The sequence below is a fragment of the Phocoena phocoena genome, chromosome 2 (assembly GCF_963924675.1).
Source record: "Phocoena phocoena chromosome 2, mPhoPho1.1, whole genome shotgun sequence".
Lineage (NCBI taxonomy): Eukaryota > Metazoa > Chordata > Mammalia > Artiodactyla > Phocoenidae > Phocoena > Phocoena phocoena.
The window spans coordinates 165,252,044-165,279,564 of record NC_089220.1 but is presented as its reverse complement, the minus strand read 5'-3'; the positions used below and the strand labels follow the sequence as shown (position 1 = coordinate 165,279,564).

Sequence of the window (27,521 nt, the reverse complement as noted above, 5' to 3'; positions counted from 1 at the left end):
TGCTCCGTGGCATGTGGGATCTTCCCAGGCCAGGGCTGGAACCCGTGTCTCCTGCATTGGCAGGCGGATTCTTAACCACTGCGCCACCAAGGAAGTCCCCCCACGAAGTCATTTTTATATGAAGTTTAATAGATGAAATCTTGCACTTTAAACAATGTCTTTGTGATCCGTCCCTCTCATGTATCAAGGGATGTGGATATTCTTTCTCTGCAAACACAGTTTGTTTGGGTTGTGTCATCAGAGGACACGATTTGGTACCTCTCAGATTTTGATCCTTGCTGCTGTTTGGAGACTTACATTTAACTCATCTGCAAAGGCTGGTTACATGAATCAAGGGTGACCTTGGGCCGCATAGAAAATCTGTTTAACAGAGCCCATATACAGGGGGATATGTGGAACCCGCTGGAACAGATGGTAATATTGGCAATCAGAACCTTGTTTGTTAACAGTGATTACAACCATTCCCACCAGCACGGCTTTTCATATGTCTCCATGAGGTTTGTCACACCAAGGAAGACATATTGGTGGCAGACACGCTGCAAGTGGTGAAGAGAGGTGCATATGCAGCAGTGACTCAGTGTTGGCGAGTTTAATTGCAGGCTCCCAGCGAGTCTATACAGGTGCGAGGGGGGTGGGGTGCTGGCCGTTATGATAAGCAGATCTCCTGGTTATCACAGCCGGATCTGGAATGCTGTGAACAGGATTCCTGACTCTCATCCCAGCCAGTTTTTCAAAGGTAATGACCCGAGAAGTCGAGAGTGTTAAATTGATCAGTTTCTGAGTCCCAAAGAACCATCACCCCGCAGCAGCCCCACAGTTGCAGAAGACTAATATATGTGCCCCCCAACTCTGGCTGAACCCCAGGATTGACAAAAGTATCCAAGAGTATTGTCTCCTTTGAAAAAAGTATTATTTAAAGATGCCTTATCCATAGTAAGGGAGAGAATCACAATTAGCTGCAGGCAAAAAGCTTAAAATGAAGAGTGTAAAGTAACACTATTATTAAAGTGAAACCCAGACATAGAAACGGATGTGGGAAGTTTTGCATCCTATAGCAAAATAAGAAAAAAATGCAAAAAAAAAAATTTAAAAGTATGTGAAACCAAATTGTTTCCATCATATCAATGTGTCCTAGCAGGTATGATTTGGGAACTTCCAGAACATGCTTTTATGCTACAGTTGCTGTGACATCATGATTTTTCAAGAGAAAACTGCTAATTGCAAAGAGATGAGCACACGCCAACCCAGCACCTCCACAGAGAGCATGCGGGCTTTTGTTACCAATTACGAGGCAGTCAGTCAAGGTGCAGGGAAATCAAATGTAATTTTCTTACAAGTGACGTGGAATCCTTACTGACCTATCTGTTCAGTCACGATACTTCACTTCCATACATGCCACCTTCTGTTTCAAAATGCTGGAATGCCTGCCAATAATTAACTAGCTGCCATCAGGAAAGAACAACTGTCTTCATTTTACATGGCTGACTTGTCTCCTGATAAAATAGGAATAATGGTCAAGGTGTTAGAACATTCATAATAAATGGCTTCTGCAGTTACCAAATGTTTCTGTTTAGCCTGGAAAGCAGTCTATTTACATAACTGGATATGACAAGGGCCACAATCCCAAAGTAATTAGAGATACCACGTTGTTGATTTTCTTAACTGAAAAAAATAAGGACGCTGAAATCTCTAGTGTGATGGCACATAAAACCCCCTGGCCCTTGCCAGGACTACCCTCATCTCATCAGCTCTAATGTCAGAGAGACAGTCATTGACGAGCTGTGTCATTCCTGTGACCCCTTTCACAACGCTGGTGTCATGCATGTCCCTCTCTATGACTTCGTGCTGTTTTATTTCATCTATACTGTTATCACTTCTGAAATTACCTTAAAATTACTCATGTGTTGTCTGTCTCCCTGTCCAAACTGTAGACTTCATGAAAGCAGTTTCATGGAACCATTGTCATGATCCCTACAGCCTAGAGCAGTACCTGGCACATAAAGAACACCCAAGTAACTGTGAAATAGTTACAAAAGAAACCGAAATTCACAGATAATAACTTCCTTAGCCTCTGGGATAAAATGACAAAAGTGGTAAAGAGTGACCCCATCTAGTTCCTAGTGAAAGGTATGTTCCAGGCTCCCTGTGATCCTGGGTCAAGGGTAATCGCTTAGACACACAAAATATAATAGATAATCCAGATTCACTATTTTTAGAGTTAAGAAAGATAATATTTAGTGAGAGTAAGACTTGCTCAGGAAGCAAGTCAGTCAACAGACACAGAATTAAACCATGATGATCTGACTATCTTTTTTACAATTATCAGTCTCTTAAGCTTTAAAAAGTACTGTATTTTCTAGAAAAAAAAGAACCAGAATCTATTTGGTTCACTTCATCATTCCTCAGGGAATGAGAAATAAGGGAGACCATTTTGATGTATAGCATAGTGGGAAATTCTTACTAACCATTGGATACATTTTTTCCTCTTTCTCATTCTCTTATAAAGAGAATATAAGGAAGAGGAGGAAGAGAAGGGAAAACAGGGAAAGGAACCTGGAAGAAAGGAGGAAGGAAGGAAAGGAGGGGATCGAAATTCAATTCTCCAAAGGTGCCTGCAGTCTGGAAGAATCCAAAAAGACCAGGAAGGCAAAGGGAAACATTTGGTTGGAAGATTTGGAGAAGTTCAAAGTCGCAGAGATAGTGAGCAAGAGGCAGAGAGAGAGAAGAGTCACGAGCTCCCTCTGGATATACATAGCTGACTGCCTCGGTGTGAAGTGTGCATCCCACCTCTGTGAACTTGAGCAAAGACAGTGCCTATATTTCCTCATCTGCAGAATGGATGTGATGATAATATTCCCTACCTCACAGGACTGCTTCAAGGATTTAGTGATACATTCCGTTTGGAGTACTTAGCCCAACGCCTGGCCACACAGGCCAGGTATCATCACCATCATCATCACTGTCATCATCATCACCTTCACCATCACTATCAACATCATCATCACCATCATCCACGCATACTCAGTGAGCCACAGGGGCAGAGATTTTCCTATATCCTGTCTCCCATTTCTTGGATCATGGGAAAATAGGATCCTATATCCAAATTTGCATGTGTGTATGAAATTTTCATTTTCAGACAACTCTTCAGCTAGACGGTCAAATCTCCAACCCCTGCAGGGCTAGAGCAGAAGCAGTTTCCTCAAGCATCCCACCCAAGTCTCTTTGTTTAGGCAACAAATGAGTAATAAAGGCCATTTTCAGAGGGAAGAAAAATCAAGGAAAAGGATTAATATTGAAAAGTCAAAGACGAGTAAAAGTGGAATTTATGTAGGTTTTAAGCACTGCTTCAAATTTTAAGAGAAAAATCACACAATATAAAGGTATCCAAACTGTTTGATAATTTCCTCTTAAAATCAGTAACAGTGGAAATTAAACCTGAAGGATGTAGCAGCAAATTTAAAATAAGTTTATGCAAATGTTAGTCTCTGCTCTCTAGGTAATAAAAGCAGCATAGATAAGTTTCTAAATGAACATTTCATGGGATTCACCTAGCCTTACAAAACTTGTAGCCGACAAAATTCATACTGTTTGTGAAGGTCGACTAGGCTGACACAAAATGGGGGTATGGAATCAACTTGTTTTTATTGCAAAATCCAGCTTTTCATTCTGTATATTCCTTCAAATCAGAGGCATCTATCAACACACAGCAGAGAAGAATCTAGGCACTGAAGTGGGGTAGAAATGGAAAGTATCCACTCAGTAAACCTGGATGGAAATAAGGCAAGAATAATACTTAAATTTACCATGAAGATGCTTCCCATCTATTTTATCTATTAACTCAGAAGGCTTTTAAAATAGTGAAGAACACTTTAAATAAAGTTCTTTGAGGTATCATACTGAATACAAAAGTTTGAAACATCCTTACTACAAAACTGAACTTTCTAAAAGGAAACTAACTCAAGTTTTCTTGCAGAATTCTCATATTGTGAGCATTCTAATTCAAAGGAGGTAGCATCTGACAACAAAGTGATATGTCAGAATTTTAAAACAAAATAATCTTTTCTGTTATATAAAGTCAAGAGCAAAAATTCAACTCTAGAGTAAGTACCTAACAACAAGATTAATTTATGTCGGTTAAGTGTATTATATTTATCCTATATGGTTACATAGCACAGTCGATATTCAGTCACCAGGACAATTAGTGTGTCAAAATATTCTGAAATGACTTCACCTTAAAAAGAGACGAAGACAAGCATCTATTAACACACAGTTAGCAGTAGAATACTATCTCTTTAAAAGCACCACAATGGTATGCTTTCCAGATCACAATCTTTCAGTAATATTTTAAAATATTATTTTAGACACATTGAAGAGTATTTCAAATTAAATTAGTGTGCCTTTTCACTAAAATACAGAACAAACCTTCTATTACCTTTTTTGCCCCTCCCCCAACTTCTTCCTAAACTGCCACTAGGGGTCAGTATGAAGACACAGTTCCTCCACTGTTAGAAGGAATATGGAACTCTGAAAACATTTTCCCTGTGAAAAACCCTAACAAAGACAATAACCGCAGAACTTTAGCATTATCAAGTCCAACCCATACACCACGTCTGTAACATGAGTTTTCATTTTTCCCGAGACTGCATTTTAATGTTGTAAATCACAGTGGATTATTTCTATGGTCAATGTTTCTTTGATAAAACTAAAGTACTGTAAGCGACAAGATCACTTATTCTAAGTGAATCTGTGCATATTGGCCAAGAAGTATGATCTAGAACGGATGTTAAAGTTTATTCTCAAATGGTGATGGTACACATCTCTAGCCATCTGGGAGGTATGTATCCCATCTCTTCCTGTAGAGGAATGGAGATGTGGAAGTGAATCTTGTGATGTTTTGCCAGCTTTGAGAGGTGGTTTTTTCCCTCCTTCAAAATGACCATCATCATTCACTGCACTACAGCCTCAAGTACACAAGAAAATATAGGCAATTTTAAGGAACAGCACTAGTCTATACTTAAGTCTACAGAATAAAAGGAATTAAAATATTTGTAAAAATAAATATACATGTATACTAACTTCCACTAACTCTATTTAATGGGGTGGGAATTTAAAAAAGCTTTGAAAAGTGCTTTGTATGCACACTAGAGAGATTTAACATTCCAAGAAGTCACTCAAGGTCAGGCCCTTCCCTAACAATACTGAATGGATAGGGAGTTGGGTCACTGTGAATAAATGAAGTGCTGTCTTTTCTTGAAGTTCTGTATGTGGAATATCTTTCAAAAATTTTCTCTACACATTACATGGCTTTCTTAGGCATAGTACCCCATGAATAATTCTACTAGGTATTAAAATTATTCACTAATTGCTTTATTTCTATGTTAGTGAAGAGAAATATTAATACTGATAATACAAAATGACACGTCATCCATGTAGAATGAGGACGCTGAAAAGTTCCCAAAGCACTCAAAATGCACATCCATATAATTTAGCAGCATTCTGTCTCTTTCTGGAGTCCCCTTGGGGCATAATCCTTACTCATCTCCCTCATTTCCTTTATTGTGGTCCTGACTGTAGGTTACATGATGGCAGGATGGTCCCCAGGGAAGAGTTCTTTGTCTCTGGTATTGTGGAAGCAAGCGGTGGCCCAGCAATCAATCAAAAAAAAATTTTTTTTTAAGTAACCACTATATGTGCTGCCATTTAAAACTTCCTTGAGTCACTGCTGTTGTGGGAAGTCAAGAAGGGGTATTAAAAACAAAAAGTAAGGGCTTCCCTGGTGGCGCAGTGGTTGGGAGTCCGCCTGCCGATGCAGGGGACACGGGTTCGTGCCCCGGTCCGGGAGGATCCGACATGCCGCGGAGCGGCTGGGCCTGTGAGCCATGGCCGCTGAGCCTGCGCGTCCAGAGCCTGTGCTCCGCAGCGGGAGAGGCCGCAACAGTGAGAGGCCCGAGTACCGCAAAAAAAATAAGAAAGAGGAGATAACAAGGTCTCTCAGATTTAAGGAAATTGCCCAGTTCTTTATGGAGAGAACATGAAGTAAGTATGAAGAATCAGAGTTAGTTAGTATGATCCATGTGTAGACAACAGAGACCTGATTACTTTCTATATCAAAATCACAGTTTTGACTTCTCTAAAGGTATTAAAATAATTGTATTGTAAATAATTATTTATTGAATGAAAGATTTAAAAAACTTTATATAGTGCTTTACAATTTCCCAAAGTTTCACACACGTGACTTCATATAAACCCATGATAACCCTTTTTTCTCCACCCCTATATTGCCCACGCCCACAAGTGGTAACCACTAGTTTGTTCTTTTTATCTGTGAGTCTGCTTTTTTTTCTTAATATTTTTTGTATTTAAAAAAATTTTTAAATTTTATTTATTTTTTTATACAGCAGGTTCTTATTAGTCATCAATTTTATACACATCAGTGGATACATGTCAATCCCAGTCGCCCAGTTCAGCACACCACCATCCCCACCCCGCTGCGGCTTTCCTCCCTTGGTGTCCATACGTTTGTTCTCCACATCTGTGTCTCAACTTCTGCCCTGCAAACCGGTTCATCTGTACCATTTTTCTAGGTTCCACATACATGCGTTAATATACGATATTTGTTTTTCTGATTTACTTCACTCTGTATGACAGTCTCTAGATTCATCCACATCTCAATGAATGACTCAATTTCGTTCCTTTTTATGGCTAATATTCCATTGTATATATGTGCCACATCTTCTTTATCCATTTGTCTGTTGATGGGCATTGAGGTTGCTTCCATGACCTGGCTATTGTAAGTACTGCTGCAATGAGCATTGGGGTGCATGTGTCTTTCTGAATTATGGTTTTCTCTGGGTATATGACCAGTAGTGGGATTGCTGGATCATATGGTAATTCTATTTTTAGTTTTTTAAGGAACCTCCATACTGTTCTCCATAGTGGCTGTATCAATTTACATTCCCACCAACAGTGCAAGAGGGTTCCCTTTTATCCACACCCTCTCCAGCATTTGTTGTTTGTAGATTTTCTGATGATGCCCATTTTAACTGGTGTGAGGTGATACCTCATTGTAGTTTTGATTTGCATTCCTCTAATAATTAGTGATGTGAGCAGCTTTTCATGTGCTTCTTGGCCATCTGTATGTCTTCTTTGGAGAAATGTCTATTTACGTCTTCTGCCCATTTTTGGATTGGGTTGTTTGTTTCTTTAATATTGAGCTGCATGAGCTGTTTATATATTTTAGAGATTAATCCTTTCTCCATTGATTCGTTTGCAAATATTTTCTCCCATTCTGAGGGTTGTCTTTTCGTCTTGTTTATGGTTTCCTTTGCTGTGCAAAAGCTTTGAAGTTTCATTAGGTTCCATTTGTTTATTTTTGTTTTTATTTCCATTACTCTAGGAGGTTTATCAAAAAAGATCTTGCTGTGATTTATGTCAAAGGGTGTTCTCGCTATGTTTTCCTCTAAGAGTTTTATAGTATCCAGTCTTACATTTAGGTCTCAAGTCCATTTTGAGTTTATTTTTGTATATGGTGTTAGGGAGTGTTCTAATTTCATTCTTTTACATGTAGCTGTCCAGTTTTGCCAGCACCACATATTGAAGACACTGTCTTTTCTCCATTGTATATCCTTGCCTCCTTTGTCATAGATTAGTTGACCATAGGTACGTGGGTTTATCTCTGGGCTTTCTGTCTTGTTCCATTGATCTATGTTTCTGTTTTTATGCCAGTACCATATTGTCTTGATTACTGTAGCTTTGTAGTGTAGTTTGAAGTCAGGGAGTCTGATTCCTCCAGCTCCGTTTTTTTCCCTCAAGACTGCTTTTGCTATTCAGGGTCTTTTGTGTCTCCATAAAATTTTAAGATTATTTGTTCTAGTTCCGTAAAAAATGCCATTAGTTATTTGATAGGGATTGCATTGAATCTGTAGATTGCTTTGGGTAGTATAGTCATTTTCACAATATTGATTCTTCCAATCCAAGAACATGGTATATCTCTCCATCTGTTGGTATCATCTTTAACTTCTTTCATCAGTGTCTTATGGTCTTCTGCATACAGGTCTTTTGTCTCCTTAAGTAGGTTTATTCCTAGGTATTTTATTCTTTTTGTTGCAATGGTAAATGGGAGTGTTTTCTTAATTTCTCTTTCAGATTTTTCATCATTAGTATATAGGAATGCAAGAGATTTCTGTGCATTAATTTCATATCCTGCAACTTTACCAAGTTCATTGATTAACTCTGTTTTCTGGTGGCATTTTTAGGATTCTCTATGTATAATATCATGTCATCTGCAAACAGTGACAGTTTTACTTCTTCTTTTCCAATTTGTATTCCTTTTATTTCTTTTTCTTCTCTGATTGCCATGGCTAGGACTTCCAAAGCTATGTTGAATAATAGTGGTGAGAGTGGACATCCTTGTCTTGTTCCTGATCGTAGAGGAAATGCTTTCATTTATTCACTATTGAGAATAATGTTTGCGGTGGGTTTGTCATATATGGCCTTTATTATGTTGAGGTAGGTTCCCCCTGTGCCCACTTTCTGGAGAGTTTTTATCATAAATGGGTGTTGAATTTTGTCAAAAGCTTTTCCTGCATCTATTGAGATGATCATATGGTTATTATTCTTCAGTTTGTTAATATGGTGTATCACATTGATTACTTTGCGTAAATTGAAGAATCCTTGCATCCCTGGGATAAATCCTACTTGATCATGGTGTATGATCCTTTTAATGTGTCGTTGGTTCTGTTTGCTAGTATTTTGTTGAGGATTTTTGCATCTATATTCATCAGTGATATTTGTCTGTAATTTTCTTTTTTTGTTGTATCTTTGTCTGGTTTTGGTATCAGGGTGATGGTGGCCTCATAGAATGAGTTTGGGAGTGTTCCTTCTTCTGCAATTTTTTGGAAGACTTTGAGAAGGATGGGTGTTCATTCTTCTCTAAAAGTTTGATAGAATTCACCTGTGAAGCCATCTGGTCCTGGGCTTTTGTTTGTTGGAAGAGTTTTTCTTTTTCTTTTTTTTTTTTTGCGGTATGCAGGCCTCTCACTGTTGTGGCCTCTCCCGTTGAGGAGCACAGGCTCTGGACACACAGGCTCAGCAGCCATGGCTCACGGGCCCCCAGCCGCGCTGCGGCATGTGGGATATTCCTGGACCGGGGCATGAACCAGTGTCCCCTGCATCGGCGGCGGACTCTCAACCACTGCGCCACCAGGGAAGCCCTGTTGGAAGATTTTTAATCACAGTTTCAATTTCAGTGCTTGTGATTGGTCTGTTCATATTTTCTATTTCTTCCTGGTTCAGTCTTGGAAGGTTATACCTTTCTAAGATTTTGTCCATTTCTTCCAGGTTGTCCATTTTATTGGCATAGAGTTGCTTGTAGTAGTCTCTTAGGATGCTTTGTATTTCTGCAGTGTCTGTTGTAACTTCTCCTTTTTCTTTTCTAATTTTATTGATTTGAGTCCTCTCCCTCTTTTTCTTGATGAGTCTGGCTAATGGTTTATCAATTTTATTTATCTTCTCAAAGAACCAGCTTTTAGTTTTATTGATCTTTGCTATTGTTTTCTTTGTTTCTATTTTATTTATTTCTGCTCTGATCTTTATGATTCCTTTCCTTCTGCTAACTTTGGGGTTTGTTTATTCTTCTTTCTCTAGGTCCTTCAGGTGTAAGGTTAGATTGTTTATTTGAGATATTTCTTGTTTCTTGAGGTAGGCTTGTATAGCTATAAACTTCCCTCTTAGAACTGCTTTTGCTGCATCCCATAGGTTTTGGATCATCGTGTTTTCATTGTCATTTGTCTCTAGGTATTTTTTGATTTCCTCTTTGATTTCTTCAGTGATCTCTTGGTTATTTAGTAACGTATTGTTTAGCCTCCATGTGTTTGTGTATTTTATGTTTTTTTCCCTGTAATTCATTTCTCATCTCATAGTGTTGCGGTCAGAAAAGATGCTTGATATGATTTCACTTTTCTTAAATTTACTGAGGCTTGATATGTGACCCAAGATGTGATCTATCCTGGAGAATGTTCTGTACACACTTGAGAAGAAAGTGTAATCTGCTGTTTTTGGATGCAATGTCCTATAAATATCAATTAAATCTATCTGGTCTATTGTGTCATTTAAAGCTTCTGTTTCCTTATTTTTTTTCATTTTGGATGATCTGTCTGTTGGTGTAAGTGAGGTGTTGAAGTCCCCCACTATTATTGTGTTACTGTCGATTTCCTCTTTTATAGCTGTTAGCATTGCCTTATGTATTGAGGTGCTCCTGTGTTGGGTGCATATGTATTTATAATTGCCATATCTTCTTCTTGGATTGATCCCTTAATCATTATGTAGTGTCCTTCCTTGTCTCTTGTAACATTTTTTTTTTTTTTTTTTTTTTGCGGTACGTGGTCCTCTCAGTGTTGTGGCCTCTACCGTTGCAGAGCACAGGCTCCGGACGCGCAGGTTCAGCGGCTATGGCTCACGGGCCCAGCCCCTCCGCGGCATGTGCGATCCTCCCAGATCGGGGCACGAACCCACGTGCCCTGCATCGGCAGGCGGACTCTCAACCACTGCGCCACCAGGGAGGCCCTCTTGTAACATTCTTTATTTTCAAGTCTATTTTATCTGATATGAGTATTGCTGCTCCAGGTTTCTTTTGATTTCCATTTGCATGGAATATCTTTTTCCATCCTCTCACTTTCAGTCTGTATGTGTCTCTAGGTCTGAAGTGGGTCTCTTGTAGACAGCATATATATGGGACTTGTTTTTGTATCCATTCAGCAAGCCTGTGTCTTTTGGTTGGAGCATTTAATCCATTCACGTTTAAGGTAATTATAGATATGTATGTTCCTATGACCATATTCTTAATCGTTTTGGGTTTGTTTTTGTAGGTCCTTTTCTTCTCTTGTGTTTCCCACTTAGAGAAGTTCCTTTAGCATTTGTTGTAGAGATGGTTTGGTGGTGCTGAATTCTCTTAGCTTTTGCTTGTCTGTAAGGCTTTTGATTTCTCCGTCAAATCTGAATGAGATCCTTGCCAGGTAGAGTAATCTTGGTTGTAGGTTCTTCCCTTTCATCACTTTAAGTATATCATGCCACTCCCTTCTGGCTTGTAGAGTTTCTGCTGAGAAATCAGCTGTTAACCTGATGGGAGTTCCCTTGTATGTTATTTGTCATTTTTCCCTTGCTGCTTTCAATAATTTTTGTGTGTCTTTAATTTTTGCCAATTTGTTTACTATGTGTCTTGGTGTGTTTCTCCTTGGGTGTATCCTGTATGGGACTCGCTGCGCTTCCTGGACTTGGGTGGCTATTTCCTTTCCCATGTTAGGGAAATATTCGACTGTAATCTCTTCAAATATTTTCTCGGGTCCTTTCTCTCTCTCTTCTCCTTCTGGGACCCCTACAATGTGAATGTTGTTGCGTTTAATGTTGTCCCAGAGGTCTCTTAGGCTGTATTCATTTCTTTGCATTCTTTTTTCTTTATTCTTTTCCACAGCAGTGAATTCCACCATTCTGTCTTCCAGGTCACTTATCAGTTCTTCTGCCTCAGTTATTCTGCTATTGATTCCTTCTAGTGTAGTTTTCATTTCAGTTATTATATTGTTCATCTCTGTTTGTTTGTCCTTTTATTCTTCTAGGTCTTTGTTAAACATTTCTTGCATCTTCTCAATCTTTGCCTCCATTCTTTTTCCGAGGTCCTGGATCATTTTCACTATCATTATTCTGAATTCTTTTTCTGGAAGGCTGCCTATCTCCACTTCATTTAGTTGTTTTTTTGGGGTTTTATCTTGTTCCTTCATCTGGTACATAGCTCTGTTCCTTTTCATCTTGTCTGTCTTTCTGTGAATGTGGTTTTTGTTCCACAGGCTGCAGGATTGTAGTTCTTCGTGCTTCTGCTGTCTGCCTTCTGGTGGATGAGGCTACCTAAGAGGCTTGTGTAAGTTTCCTGATGGGAGGGCCTGGTGGTGGGTAGAGCTGACTGTTGCTCTGGTGGGAAGAGCTCAATAAAACTATAATCCACTTGTCTCCTGATGGGTGGGCCTGGGTTCCCTCCCTGTTGGTTGTTTGGCCTGAGGCGACCCAACACTGGAGCCTACCTGGACACTTTGGTGGAGCTAATGACAGACTCTGGGAGGGCTCATGGCAAGGAGTACTTACCAGAACTTCTGCTGCCAGTGTCCTTGTCCCCACTGTGAGCCACAGCCACCCCCTGCCTCTGCAGGAGTCCCTCCAACACTAGCAGGTAGGTCTGGTTCAGTCTCCTTTGGGGTCACTGCTCCTTCCCCTGGGTCCCGATACGCATACTACTTTGTGTGTGCCCTCCAAGTGTGGAGTCTCTGTTTTTCCAGGTCCTGTCGAAGTCCTGCAGTCAAATCCTACTAGGCTTCAAACTCTGATTCTCTAGTAATTCTTCTCCCGTTGCTGGACCCCCAGGTTGGGAAGCCTGACATGGGGCTCAGAACCTTCACTCCAGTGGGTGGACTTTTGTTGTATAAGTATTCTCCAGTTTGTGAGTTAACCATCCAGCAGTTACGGGATTTGATTTTACTGTGATTGTGCCCCTCCTACCATCTCATTGCGGCTTCTCCTTTGTCTTTGGATGTGGGGTATCTTTTGTGGTGAGTTCCAGTGTCTTCCTGTTGATGATTGTCCAGCAGCTAGTTGTGATTCTGGTGTTCTCACAAGAGGGGGTGAGAGCACGTCCTTCTACTCCGCCATCTTGGTTCCTCCCTCAATCTGCTTAACTCTGCTTCTTTTCTGTTTTATTCACTAGCCTGTTGTATTTTTTAGATTCCACATATGAGTGATCTCATACAGTATTTGTCTTTCTCTCTCTGACTTATTTCACTTAGCATAATGCCCTCCAAGTCCATGCATGTTGCTGCAAATGGCAAAATTTCATTCTTTTTTATGGCTGAGTAGTATTCCATTATATATATATATACCACTTCTTTTTTCTTTATTAATTTTTATTGGTGTATAGTTGCTTTACAATGTTGTGTTAGTTTCTGTTGTTCAGCAAAGTGAATCAGTTATACGTATACAGATATCCACTCTTTTTTGGATTTCCTTCCCATTTAGGTCACCACAAAGCATTGAGTAGAGTTCTCTGTGCTATACAGTAGGTTCTCATTAGTTATCTATTTTATATATAGTAGTGTATACATATCAATTGTAGTTATTACTTTTTATAATTTAATTTTATTCACTGTGTTTTATTTCTTAAAATAATTGTATGTTTTGAAAAATACCTAGTCAACAATCGTACTATTTTCTAATCTTTTCATTGTTTACCAATAGCCAAAATTTAGTGTTCACATTGGGAAATGAAAAGCATTGAACTCTTTTCATTCTTGGAATAACTTAAAAACTCTAATTCTGATCAGATCCAACAGATGGCAGTGATGTTATAAATTAATAGTGTAAAATATTCTTATAATATGTAGACTCTGCCCCTCAGAAAATGTGAACCAAGAATAAATTCTCTCAGTACTTGCATAAATAATATAAAACTTTGATATGACTACTTGGATAAAAGAGTACAAAGTAAATATAACATGAAATTTAGCTGAAATAGTACTTCTTTCAAAAGCGAACAACTTTCTCCTTTCCAAAAAGTATTATAAATTGAGAACTGTCAGAAAGATTAACAGTGAACCAAAAAAGATAATGGTGTCCAAATTAACTAAGTGGAGTACATTTTTATTTAAGATTCATTATTGCTTCTTGGTTTCCTTTTTTATCTCTTTCTATGGGGGTTGTTTTAACCTCACTTTTTACTTATTCACTTAAAAATGATATTACTTGTTTTCTCCCAGTCACTTTAAATAAGTGAATCTGGCTATTCTTGTCCTCTTTTCCTATACCCTCAAATAGTTATTTTTATTCTTATTCATTGCCTTTTGTCCACTTTGAGTAACGTTTTTCTGCAGATAATAAAGAACGAAAAGTATGGCTAGAAGACTCTTAGAGCTAAGTTGCTCTCCACTTTGTGATCCAAATTATGTGAAAACAAACAAACACCACAATACAGATGATCACTTTCTGTTTCAAGTTATGGGCATTGTCAGATAGACCTTCTGTTTTTCACTGTCCTTTTCCTTTTGGTTGTATTTCCCCCCGAAAGCCTGCTATGGGATGGGCACAATTCTAGATGCTTGGTGTGTGTCAGTGAATTAAACAGACAAAGGTGTTGGGTGCTGGTCAGAGAACATAATGAGTGAGCTGTATGGTATGTAAGAAAATGATAAGAGTTATGAGAAAAGGGCAGTAGGAAAGGAGGATGGAGTATGTGTGTGGGTGGTACAGTTGTAACCACGGTGGTCACCACATTTGGGCAGACCTGAGGGGGTGAGGGACTGAGCGGTGGGCATCCTGGAGTAGAAGAACATTCCACGCAGAGAGGATGGTCATACAAAAGGCCTAAAGCAAAACACTTCTGGGAGGTGAATGTACACTCAGAATATATCTATTTTACGCTTCGTCATTTTACTCTCTGACATTGGCTTGTTTGTAAGTAAAGGGATTTGTGTTTGTTAAATTATTTTTTAAACTACAATTTCACTTATCCATAACTCAATACCTGGAGACTTCACATATCCAGAACACACGTGAGAACTATCAGAAAAAAAAGAAAGGAAGAAAGAAATGGCCTGTGAAGACCAAAACACCCCTTAGAGCAGTGGCCTCGGGTCCTCCCTTACTGCTTTTATGTAAACTTTGATAAAGCTTGGTTACCTGGTATCCAAGCTGTTCACTGACTGAAAGGAAGGGATCCGAAGAGAGCCTCGGCAGGGTTGTGCCTGCCAATCAGATCTACAGACAGCAGTGAATATTAACACTGACAGCCCGCCAGTAGGAGTCAATAAAATGCACCAACCCCAAAGGCACCCCACCTAGAGGCTATCCTCAGAGAGGAGGCAAGCACCCACCTTCCCTAAGGGGCCCTGACGACGCCACTGTGGAGCGTACGATAGCCACTTACTCAAAATGATAACCATACCCCACCCCCCCAAAGTTTTGATTCAAACTCATTACAAATTTTTAAAAGCTTTGTTGATTATAGAAGTAAATTTTCAAGTGTCTAGAAGACTTTATCTAGGAAGCCTCATTCGCAGAAAATAACAATTAGGCAAGATCTTTTGGTACCAATTAAAGAGATACTCATAATTCAAGTTGAAAATCTTCCACAAAGGGGTATGGATGACCTGGTTATTTATTTATCATTGCTACCAAATTTCTCATCATTCTATTTTATTACATTTGGGTGTGTTTTCTCTTGCAAGAGTGCAAATCTGAATCCATGTATTTTAGATTATAAATTATTTTATGTATATTATAAAATTCTGTTTTTAGATTATAAAAATACTTTGACTTAAAAAAGCATTTGCCAGTTTTGCAAAGAGAGTCACAGCAAAGTATGTTCCTCTTTCCTCTGGTTGATTACTTTCTTTACTTCAGAATATCCTGATTTACCCACAACTTTCCAAGCAAAACTCAGTTACACAAAGGAAATTATACCAGCATTATATGTTGTCATAACATGCCAGTTATTACTCAGTTCATGAAATGAGTCTCCAGCTCCAGAAGGTACCCTGAGTGTAAGAATTAGAAATCCATTTTAGGCACTTGAGATAGAAGTATAGGGGAAGGGGTTACATTTGAACAAACAAAATTAGAATTCTCAGGGCTTAACTGCATTAATAAAAAAAAAAAAAAGAAAAAGGCTAGCAGTTATCAGGTATCCAAACAGCTACCAAATGCACCTGGAAGACAATAGCTCTGGGTTTTTGCCTTCTTCTCTTACTACTTAGGTGTGGTGGAAAAGCAACTTTCTAACTATTTCTAACCCTCAGCTCCAGCCCCCCAGCAGCAGAGGCAGGGACTCAGCCTTGCTCCTACAGCTAGCACTTTGCTAGGAAAGCTGATGAAATGGACTGCTTCTAAAAATCGATGCTGGAAACACTCACCAGTGCCGAGTTTAAGATAATCTTTTAAAAATGATCTGAGTAGGAAACATTTTTTTACTACAAATAACCAGTCATCTTTGTTGTCTCTTCTGCTGTGGTTGGCTTCAGTAAGTACCACCCTAGAAGGATCGACAATGGGGCTTGTTTGTGTTCATTCCTTTTGATTGACTATAAAATCTTTTTCAACCCCAGTTTTCAGCATTTGGCACAAACAGGTCAAATCTGACTCCATTTCCTTCTCAAAACCATTAATTTTCAGTATCTTTTAGCTCAAAAATTCCAAAGTAAAAGCTATACAGACCTCAAAAAAAATCCATAGAACACTTTTATTCATGTCCCACTTCCCTCACCAAACGTAAGTTGGAAAAAAGAAATCACAATGTACGGGTACATAATAGGTTAAAGAAATAACAGCAATTAAAATTTATAAAAAATTGAATTACAAAAATAAGGTTGATTGTCATAGAGGAAAAGTCAGGCAACATTTAGCCCTAATTGGCCTCCCTGTGTTGACAAAATGGAACTATACTGGCAGAAGACAAAAATCTCATAAATAGGTAATTGAGAGAAAAGATCTGAAGGCAGCTTCTTTTAGAACTACTTGCCATCCTAATTTTCTATGATTTTATATAAAACGACATAAGCCAGGCAAACTCACATCAAATCAAGAGGGCTGTGTACACTGGAGGCCTTTTAGAGTGTGTTAGGTAATATATAAATCTAAATGCACTGGAGATAGAAGTGTTTTTGTGTCATAAGATTTTTTCACTGGCATGACTACACTGTAAAAATCACTGAATATGTTGTTTTCAAATTGCTACTTACTGTGACCCAATATTCTAGAAATGTGTGTGCTTTCATACAGATGATGATGGCCCTGAATTTAGGAAATTATCATGTCAAAGGTTGTAGCTGTTAAAGGAACATAATTTTGTTTTGATGCTTATGCATTTCAGCTGCGTTTTTATTGGACATTGTTAGATTTTTAGTCATTCCATTAAGGTCTTATAAAATATTTGTGTGGGAGTATAGAAAAAGAAAGGGTAAGAGACAGATGAACTATATGATGGGGATGGAGGAGGATTTATTTCAAGTAAGAAAGGGGTAATTTTAGGCACAATGCTACAAAACAATAATAAATGAGTGTTAAAAACTAACGTACTGAGATGGTTAATTTTATGTGTCACCTTGACTGGGCTAAGGGATGCCCAGTCAATAATGATGAAACATTATTTACGAGTGTGTCTGTGAGGGTGTTTCTGGAAGAGGTCAGCATTTGAATCCGCAGACTGAATAAAGATCCCTCTTATCAACGTGGGTGGGCATCATCCAATCCACTGAGGAACTGTACAGAACAGAGGAGGAAGGGTAAATTTGCTCTCTGCTTGAGACGGGACAGCCATCTTCTCCTTTCCTTGGACATCAGTGCCCCAGGTTCTCACACTGGGACTGACCTTTACAACCTTGTTCTCCACGTCACAGACAGCAGATCGTGGGACTTCTCAGCCTTCATAAGCTCATGAGCCAATCCCTATAATAAATCTCATATATATATCTCCTATTGGTTGTGTTTCTCTAGAGAACCCTGACTAATACTCATACCATATTTAGGGAAGGTAAATAAAATTTTTTTTACTCTTCTTTATTTATTTAGATTTACTTTTTATTGAGCTTACATTGGCCTATAACATTATGTAAGTTCATATGTACATTATATTTCTACTTCTGTATACACTATGGTGTGCTCACCACCAAAAATTTAGTTTCCATCCGTTACCATACAGTTGATCCCCTTTACCCATTTCCCACTCCCACGCCCCACCACCCCACCCCTTCCCCTGTGGTAATCACTACTCTGTTCTTTGTATTGATACATTTGTTTTTGTTTGATTGGGCTTGTTCGTTTATTTTGTTGGTTTGTTTTTTATATTCCACATAAGAGTGAAATCATAGAATATTTGTCTTTCTTCATCTGACTTACTTCACTCAGTATATCTTCAGGGCCCATCCATGTTATCGCAAATGGCAATAATCATTTTATTTATGAAAGTTGCCTTCTGAAAATTCTGTTTTATAAGGCAACTGTATCTTCTGTAGAGGAAATAGTAAGGCTTTGGGGTCTAACAGATCTGGCTTTAATTTCTAGCTCATCTAGTTGAATGAATATGTGTACCCAGGAAAATTAGGGAAACTTGCAGAGCTTCAGTTTCCTCATTAGTAGATGGAGTATCTAGACAATTAAACTTTTAAATGAATATAAATTACATTTCACAGTGTTTGGAATACGGAGGACATTCCTTTTCAACCCTTCTCCATAAGTATATACCCATATATGTTGTTTTCAATGGACTTTTAAAATGTTTCTCGATTTATCTAATGTTTATGTCCTTTTAAAATTGGTTCTTTAAAATTTTTTTCTTGATTTACCAATATTTGTAGACTGGCTTTAATATTTCCAACATTAGCCAGTTTTCTCTGTTCTGGAACCTTCTACAAGATTTAGCCTGTTACCTGCATCGAATGGCCTGCACATTTTCCCAGCAAGACCAGAAACCCTCAAGATTTTGTGATGTCTTTGGAAAACAGGCTTATCTGCTGACTCTTATTTTCATAAGCGTTCCTGAGGAATAAATAACTCAACATAGAAGCACCTGAAAGAATATGTAAACTGCCTTGAAAGCCAGGAGATTACGATGAGCACATCTTGGACTGTTAAATATCCCATAAACAAGTCCCCGTTGAATGAGTCTTTTTTACTTACTTTGCATTAGCGGGATTACAAGTGGTCAGATTCGCCAGGGCAAAGGCCGAAGCTTCCCTTACCTCTTCATTGTCACTTTTTAGTAACTGAATTAACTGTGGGATCCCTACAGAAAAAGAAAGGTAAAATGTGACTTTACAGACATCCATGTGAACTAGAATATGGCAACCTAAAAATGTTCAAAGTGGCCTTTTCCAGTTTGCTTACCCTGATTATTGAAAAATTCTTTGCTGCCCGAATTCTCACACATTGCCGAAATAGCTTGGGAAGCGGCAATTTTAGTTCCATCGTTTTCAGAACCCAAAAGGGTTACAAGGCATTTTTCAACTTCTTGTTCGTGAAAAAGTTTTCTGTTTTCAGCTGTCATAAACCAAAAGGGAGAAAAAAAAAAAGTCAGAATTTTGCTGCAAAAACTGTGCAAGTGTAAAGACTTCCGCATCCAAAATATGATAGGAATTCAAACTATTTGTTAGCTTTAGTCAGTCTAAAATATATACCTATTTATCCTTTGGAACACAGTGATTATGCAAAATGAATTATGGGCATTGCATTTTTTTCATATTCCCTCATGATATCAATACTATGGCAGAGAAAATTCTGTAATAAGAAAGAGGCAAGCTTCAGACTTAGCAGGAACTTATTTAACATCAGTCATGTGCCTGTTATGGTGCTGTGTTCACATGCGCTGTCTTCTCACTGAATACAAAAACCTGTTTGTTTTAAATACAAAGCCCTATATTTGAAGAATGCCTAAGACGCACAAACCTGTGAGCTGGATGCTCAAGAGCAGAGCAAAGAGGAGGAGAAAGTCAAAATGAGTAATAAAGTATTGATATGATCCCAAGTCTTAAGGAATTTATGATCATCTTTTATCTTGTTACAATACATGCTGACATAGCAAAAACTATAATAATTACTTAATTGCTAAGTTGCCATAAACATAACATAAACATAGCACAGTTCCGTTTGAAAACAAAGTTATGACTCTGAGTACATACCATGATATTAACCCCACTATAAAACACTAAATTAAAACCAAAACCAAAGTATTTTTAATGTTCTTTTTGTTCCCGATGTTCCTCTATTCAGTTTGATTTTTTAATAAATGACAATCTCATCACTATACAAAAGCAAATACTGCATTGAATTAAATTAGAACAGTAAACAATTTTTGTTTTGTGTTCTACAGTTAATTCTAAATAAATTACTATTTATTAAAAGCATGTACTAGAAAAAATATATATTAAACCGAACTCAGTTTTAATGCTATAACAGAACCAGAGACAAGTTGGAAAAGAAGCAGCTTACAGATAATTCCTTGCTAATTTATTTACAGTTCCTAAGAAAATTTTGTCATAGGTTTGGTTCTCATTAATTAACCTTTATAAAGTCAATGTTAATGATTAAAATGGAAGAATATGTGATATGTGCTCTTAGGATGTTGATATACAAGAGAAGAATATTTTGTTAGAATAAAGATCTCTGCAAAAAATGCTTATACTACCTTAGATTACATCAACATGTGGAAATAATTCACTACTTGTACATATTTTAATTAACTTTTTTTCCCAGAGATATCTTCAGAAATTATAGCAACTAGGTTTCCACTTTTATTGATTTTTGTCTTCTTTCAACAATGATTTTTAAAAATTACCTTTTTCACAGAAGCGGTATCACGGTCAGATGTCACCACCTTTGCAAATACTGTTTTGGCCTTTGTTCCTCTGATACACAGATGTATGCCGGAGCAATCTGGCCATCACTGGCACAAGCTAAGTCACTAACACTTCTGTTCATTCGTCTTAAAGCAATCATGAACCATGTCCTATAATCCTATCATTTTAATCCCTGCTCGTTTCACTTAAAACTGGAATTCAGTCAGGCCATAACTGTTTCATTAACAAGCTGCGATTAATACTTAAATCTCAAGTATATGGCCCCTAAAATGTTTTAAAATATATGTAGTCCTTATTAGTTTTCCCTGAATAAACAAGATCTCAAACTTTTCCAGAATCTCTGACTTAAAATCCTCAGATTTATAATTAAGACTTCCAAGATGGGCTTCCCTGGTGGCGCAGTGGTTGAGAGTGCGCCTGCCGGTGCAGGGGACACGGGTTCGTGCCCCGGTCCGGGAAGATCCCACATGCCGCAGAGCGGCTGGGCCCGTGGGCCATGGCCGCTGAGCCTGCGCATCCGGAGCCTGTGCTTCGCAACGGGAGAGGCCACAACAGTGAGAGGCCTGCGTACCGCAAAAAAAAAAAAAAAAAAAGACTTCCGAGATGATGCTCAATCAACTTCACTAAACAGAACACTCTGAGTGGATTCTATCAAGAAAATCGACCAAAAGAATTAATTTGAAAAGACTAACTTTGGAGTATGTGATGGTTACAATAAACAGTGTATACACAATTATTGGAACAATTTTTAAAAACTAATTTAAATACTGTGGGCAATTAGTTTCTCAACCCTGCTGGGAGTGTTCTCAAAATCCAGCTGTGTTCACCAAACCTCAAAAGTGCTGACTGCAGCATGGCTATAATGGATTTAAAAGATGAATTAACATATTAACCAAGTACCTTCATTGAATTGCTACACTGAGAAGTATTTACATGTTAATTACACAGAAAGTAAAGATGGCAAGGTAATTATGCTGCTAATAGAATAATGTCCTTTAAAAATAACATTTGTTCAGTATCACTAAATTTAAAAGCATGAGGTTTTGTATCTGAAAATAAATCTGTATGTAGTGATGCTTTTCTTTACCCATTCTCAGAAGTTGCTAGTGGGCCACCTGTGCTCCTGCTGAGATGTTAATGCAGTTCATAAACCTCATGGCAATATGGTAGTTAACACCTTCCTCCTCCTGGTGCCAGGTCAAAGGCATACTAATTTAGGGGTGCATATTAAAACTTTACTCAGCAAACAAAACTTAAAGAGTGTATATTATGTGGTTTTGTTTCAAACAAAAGGTGGAAGCAATCCAGGTGTCTATTAGCAGATGAAAGGATCAACAAATGTGATATAATTATACAATGGCATATTTTTCAGAGTCGAAAAGGAAGGACATCCTGACACATGCTACAACATGAATGAACCTTGAGGACATGATGTTCAGTGAAATAAGCCAATCACAAAAGGACAAATATTGTGTTTTCATTGCATGTCAAAAACACAAAAACTGTGTTTTTGACATGCAATGACAATGCTAACCCTAATCCTAGCCTACAAAAAACTTTTATGATGATGGAAAGTAGAAAGAGAATGTTATAAATGAATATGGAACAGTATAAGGAGCAACATTTGTTAAAACCTACTTATGAATGGAGTTAAGAAAATATAAACTGGACTACATCAAAGTTTAAAATGTCTGTGCATCAAAAGACACAATCAATAGAGTTAAAAAGGCAACCCACAGAATGGGAGAAAATATTTGCAAGTCATATATCGGATAAGGAGTGAATATCTAGAAAATATAAAAACTCCTACAATTCAATAACAAAAAAATTTTAAACCCAGTTTAAAAATGGGCAAAGGATTTGAATAGGCATTTCTCCAAAGAAGATTTTTTAAATGGCTATTTAGCACATGAAAAAGATGCTCAACATCACTAACCATGAAGGAAATGCAAATCAAAACACAAAGAGATACCACTTCACACCCATTAGGATGGCTACTATTAAAAAAAAAGAGAAAAAGACAGAATATACCAAGTGTTGGCAAGAATGTGGAGAAATTGGAACCCTTGTGCCCTGTTGACGGGAATGTAAAATGGTGTAGCTGCTATGGAAAACAGTATGGCAGTTCCTCAAATTAGTAAACGTAGAATTACCGTATGATTCAGCAATTCCAATTCTGGATGTATACCCTAAAGAATTGGAAGTGGGGGCTTCCCTGGTGGCGCAGTGGTTGGGAGTCTGCCTGCCAGTGCAGGGGACACGGGTTCGTGCCCCGGTCCAGGAAGATCCCACATGCCGCGGAGCGGCTGGGCCCGTGAGCCGTGGCTGCTGAGCCTGCGCGTCCGGAGCCTGTGCTCCACAACGGGAGAGGCCACAGCAGTGAGAGGCCCGCGTACAGCACACACACAAAAAAAGAATTGGAAGCGGGGGCCCAAAGAGATATTTGTACATCTGTGTTCATAGCAGCATTATTCACTGTACCCAAAAGGTGGAAGCAATCCAGGTGTCTATTAGCAGATGAAAGGATCAACAAATGTGATATAATTATACAATGGCATATTTTTCAGAGTCGAAAAGGAAGGACATCCTGACACATGCTACAACATGAATGAACCTTGAGGACATTATGTTCAGTGAAATAAGCCAATCACAAAAGGACAAATATTGTATGATTCCACTTATATAAGTACTTGTAGTCAAACTCACACAGACAGAAAGAATGGTTTCCAAGGACTGCAGGGAGGGAGAAGGGGGGAGTTATTTATTCATGGGTACAGGAGGTTAGGCTTGTGAGACGAAGAGGCCTGCAGCTGGATGGTGGTGATGGTAGCACAACATGAATGTATTTAATACCACTGAACTGTACGCTTAGAAATGGTGAAGTCGGTGAATTTTATACTATGTGTATTTTACAATTTTTCAAAAAAGAACAGACCTCATCTCCTTTCCTTCAGTCAAAACCTGCCCTTCTTCTTGAGTTCCCCATTTCTGTGAGTGGCACCATCCTACGTCCGGCTGTCCAAGCCAGAAGGCCTTGTCCTTGGCATTACCTTCTTCTTTCCCCAACCCACAGAGTCATTCAACAAACCCATATGGACCCTCAAGCACCGTGCTGCTGGGTCTCCTTGCAGACGCCTCTGAGTCCATCACGACCACCTCGGCTCTGCTTCACGACCCCCCTCTCACCTCGATCACCGCAGCAGTCCCCTTCCCGGTCTTCCTGCAGCTGGTCCTGTGCATGTCTAATCTCTTCTCCACTTTGCAGCAAGAGTGCTCTTTCTCTAAAAAGTGAACATCTGTAGGGTTCCCTCCCCTCCCTAAGTCACTTGAGGGGTGCTTTGTTGCCATGAAAATAAAGTCCAAAGCCCCTAAACTTGGCCCGTGATGCCCATTAGCACGTGGCGCCTCACGACTTCTCCGGCCTGGACTCTGTTTTCTGCTGCACTCTATTCACTGGCCATTCTGGAAACTTTCAGCTCTGGAACTCACCACGCTCTGCCCCTCTCTGGCCACTACACACTGTCCCTTCTCCTCAGAGCACTGCTGAGCCCCGCCGACCCACCAGGACCTTCTTTGCCTAGCCAGTTTCCCTCATCTCCTCTAGGTCCGAGCCTGTAAATCACCTGTTCCGGGAAGGCTTGTCTGACCCGAGTCTGCGTTAGGTGGAACCTCCTGGGGGATCCTGTTCCCCCATCATCAGGCACGTTTAACACGGCATCGCGACTGCCTGCTTACTTGCCTGCCCTGGGTTTGTTCATACAAACTGGGGGCTTAATAAACATTAATAAATGAATTCATAAACAGATCCAGATAGGCTGTAGCTCACTCACAGACACAACCCTAGGTCACTGCAGTGCCAGTAGCGTAATTAGTAGTAGAACTAGAGTGCAAGAGCTCTCCATCCCGTGCTCTTTTCACTACTGTATCGCGTGATGGGTAATAAACTCACAAAACTTGTATCACAAGAGGGGCCGAAACCCAAAGAGAAGTTGAGATACGTAAAAATTTTAGGTTTGACATTGCTCATGTCTTTCCATTGCCCTCTCATCTGGTCTCAAATAACTAAGAAGGCCTGGGATAGATGGAGAACAGAACTGACCAGGTAATGACAACGCCTAAGTTCCTTTTGGGAGAATTCTGAATTAAGCAATTTTGTCAAAATTAATTTTACAGGCTGTCTTTAGATTTGGCCTGTATGAGGTAACTCACGAGGCCCCTCTCTATTGACTTAGTACTGGGAGGTGAAATTTGGCATACTGCATTAAAACTTTGAAGAAATCCAGTATGGGTTGAAAAGGAAATGTTTCCCATAATATAGACATATATACAGATGTGAGTAATATGTTTAGAATATAAATCACTTAAAGTAGTCAAAGCTGTCATCATTTATAAGAGGGGTGATGTGGAGGGGGGAAAATAAAATCACATCTTTTATTAAATAAAATACTCCAAATATACATAAATTGAAACTATAATTTTATCTTCAGTGCTCATGATGTAATTAATCTCCCATATTTTACAGATTTATGTCAACATAGCTTGCCAGTGAAATGAAAATTGTATTTTGTGTATAGTATGAGCATATTATTTTTCACAGCTATATAACATGGAACAGCTAGACTCCAGCTGCAACTCGAAATTACTGTATAGATATCATTCCAAATGTGGATTTATTGAAATGATGTTTTCGGGATTATAGAGAGTGCATACATTCTGTAAAATTTCAAAATCAGGAGAAATAAAAGCTTAAAACTTAATTTAGGAATTAACTGTTTAAAAATAGGTTATAATTAAATCATATTGAGTTTATTAAATCCTGGACAAAGCAATTTCTACTTTTACTTACTAGCATTGAGATGAATTTTGATCTTAAATAGTAAGTATAGCACTATCCTCAAATGACCATCTAAAAGCAGACAAATGCTGTACCATTTGTTAGTACTAATTGAAATCAAGACTACAGGAGGAAATAGGTATGCTTAGTTTATACAAAATGAGACATACGATCATAAGCGGCTTTAGTAATTGCTCTTGCTGCATTCTTTTGAATATCAGGAATTGTAGAGTTTTCTGCAAATGATAGGAGCTTCTTAAGACCCCCTGTCTGCTGAATCATCACCATGGTATCCATATCTTCAAGGCAATTGGCCAACACGGAAAGCGCTTCTATATGAAGGTCACTCAATTCCTAATAATAAAAGCAAACACAACTTTAGAAAATTGTAATAGAAGCAATCCACACTTTCCCAATTTTATTACAAGAGGGACTCAGATCAGTCAGAACATAATGTAATTAATTTTGTTGTGACAGAGGCCCAAGGAAACAGTTCTGTTTATTAATGTGACATCTCTCTCCCTGACCATTAGTCCCATCTCTTCTCATTTCCCCTACTCCAAAATGTTTTACAGATAAAAAATAGTTGCTGGAAACATCAAGTAATGGTATCCAAGTGATGCTGCTCAAACAGCCTTCTACCGACAAGTTTAAAATCTAAAGAAAATATTTTTTGAAAAAGCAGAAGCTGAAAGAAAGTATATTCCTTAAAATCTCCGATTGGTAGAGGGAGGTATTGTGAGTGTGTGGCTTTCTTGCCTGAGGAATCTCCAGAATCCCCATAGCAGTGGAAAACTGAAGCCTTTTCTGAACAGTTAGAAATTTAAGGTAGAAATCACAGTAAAGATGCTCCACTGCCGTGGTATTCTACACAGCAGTGGTTCTGATCAAGAAACTCACTTCACAGCAAAAGAAATGCAGCAGTGGGCAGATGGTCACAGAAATCACTGGCCGTCCCATGTTCCCTACCATCCTGCAGCAGCTGGCTTGATAGAATGGCCTATGCAAGACACAGTGACAGTGCTAGCTAAGTGGCAATAACTTGCAGGGCTATATATTCTCTGGAACAGCATCCAATATATGTTGCTGTTACTCCCAGGAACCAAGGAATGGATATGGGAGTGGCACCGCTCACTATTACCCATGGCAATTCAGTAGCAAAAATTTTGTTTCCTGTACCTGTAACCTTATGCTCTGCTGATCTAGAAATCTTAGATCCAAAGGGATCGATACTTCCACCAGGAGACACAACAATGAGTCCACAGAACTAAAAGCTAAGACTGCCACCTGGCCTCTTTGGGAGCCTCATGGTTCTGAATCAACAGGCAAAGAAGAGAGTTACCGTGCTGATTGGGGTGATTGAGCTCACCTATCCAAGGGAAATTGGACTGCTACTCCACAACAGAGGTGAGGAAGACTATGCCTGGAATACAGGGGGTCCCTTATGGCATTTCTTAGTAATACCATACCCTGTGATTAAGGTTGATGGAAAACTATAATGACCCAATCTGGGTACCACTACTAATGGTCCAGGCTCTTCAGGAATGAAGGTTTGGGTCACCACATCGAGTAAAGAATCAAGATGGGGCTTCCCTGGTGGCGCAGTGGTTGAGAGTCCACCTGCCGATGCAGGGGACACGGGTTCGTGCCCCGGTCTGGGAAGATCCCACATGCCGGGCTCCTGTGCGTCCGGAGCCTGTGCTCCGCAACAGGAGAGGCCACAACAGTGAGAGGCCCGCATACCGCAAGAAAAAAAGAATCGAGATGACCTGAGGTGCTTGCTGAGGGCAAGCAGAATATGGAATGGGTATCTGAAGAAGGTAGTTATAAATACCAACTACAACCATGTGATCAGTTACAGAAAAGAGGACTATAATTTTCATGAGTATTGCTTCCTTATTTTGTTAGGAATGTGCGTGTGTGTGTGTGTGTGTGTGCGTGTGTGTGTGTATGAAATATCCTTTTCTTCTCTCTCTTATCCCCTCAGGCAACATGAGATGTACTGCCTTTACAATATGGTATTTAAGTACGGTTAATTTTACATCTTATTATGGGATGTCAAGGAGAAGAGGAAACATCATCCAAGGACTTTGCATCCTCCTGTGGGGAAGGGGACAGTGTGTTTTGTTGTACACAGGACAGCTGGACCATGTTAAGTGGAAGTATGATCTTGTTTTTGTCTTTATTTGGAGATTAATGATTTAGGAGCTGTGTACATATGCCAGATTGACTAGTGATGGTTAATATTTATGTTTTAACTTGGCTAGCCCACAGTATCCAGATATTTAGTTAAACATTATTCTAGATGT

General features: G+C 38.9%; 1 protein-coding gene across 3 annotated transcripts in view; it reads right to left on the bottom strand.

Annotated features, from left to right (window-relative positions):
* The window catches only part of ARMC3 (armadillo repeat containing 3), a 95,519-nt gene that overhangs the window by 33,802 nt on the left and 34,196 nt on the right, over positions 1 to 27,521 (bottom strand). For all 3 annotated transcript variants that reach the window (XM_065871188.1, XM_065871186.1, XM_065871187.1), the window contains 3 exons: positions 25,383 to 25,566; positions 18,910 to 19,062; positions 18,703 to 18,808 (listed from right to left, as the gene is read on the bottom strand). In XM_065871188.1, coding sequence (XP_065727260.1) covers positions 18,703 to 18,808; positions 18,910 to 19,062; positions 25,383 to 25,566 — 443 coding nt within the window. The remainder of the gene's footprint in view (positions 1 to 18,702; positions 18,809 to 18,909; positions 19,063 to 25,382; positions 25,567 to 27,521) is intronic.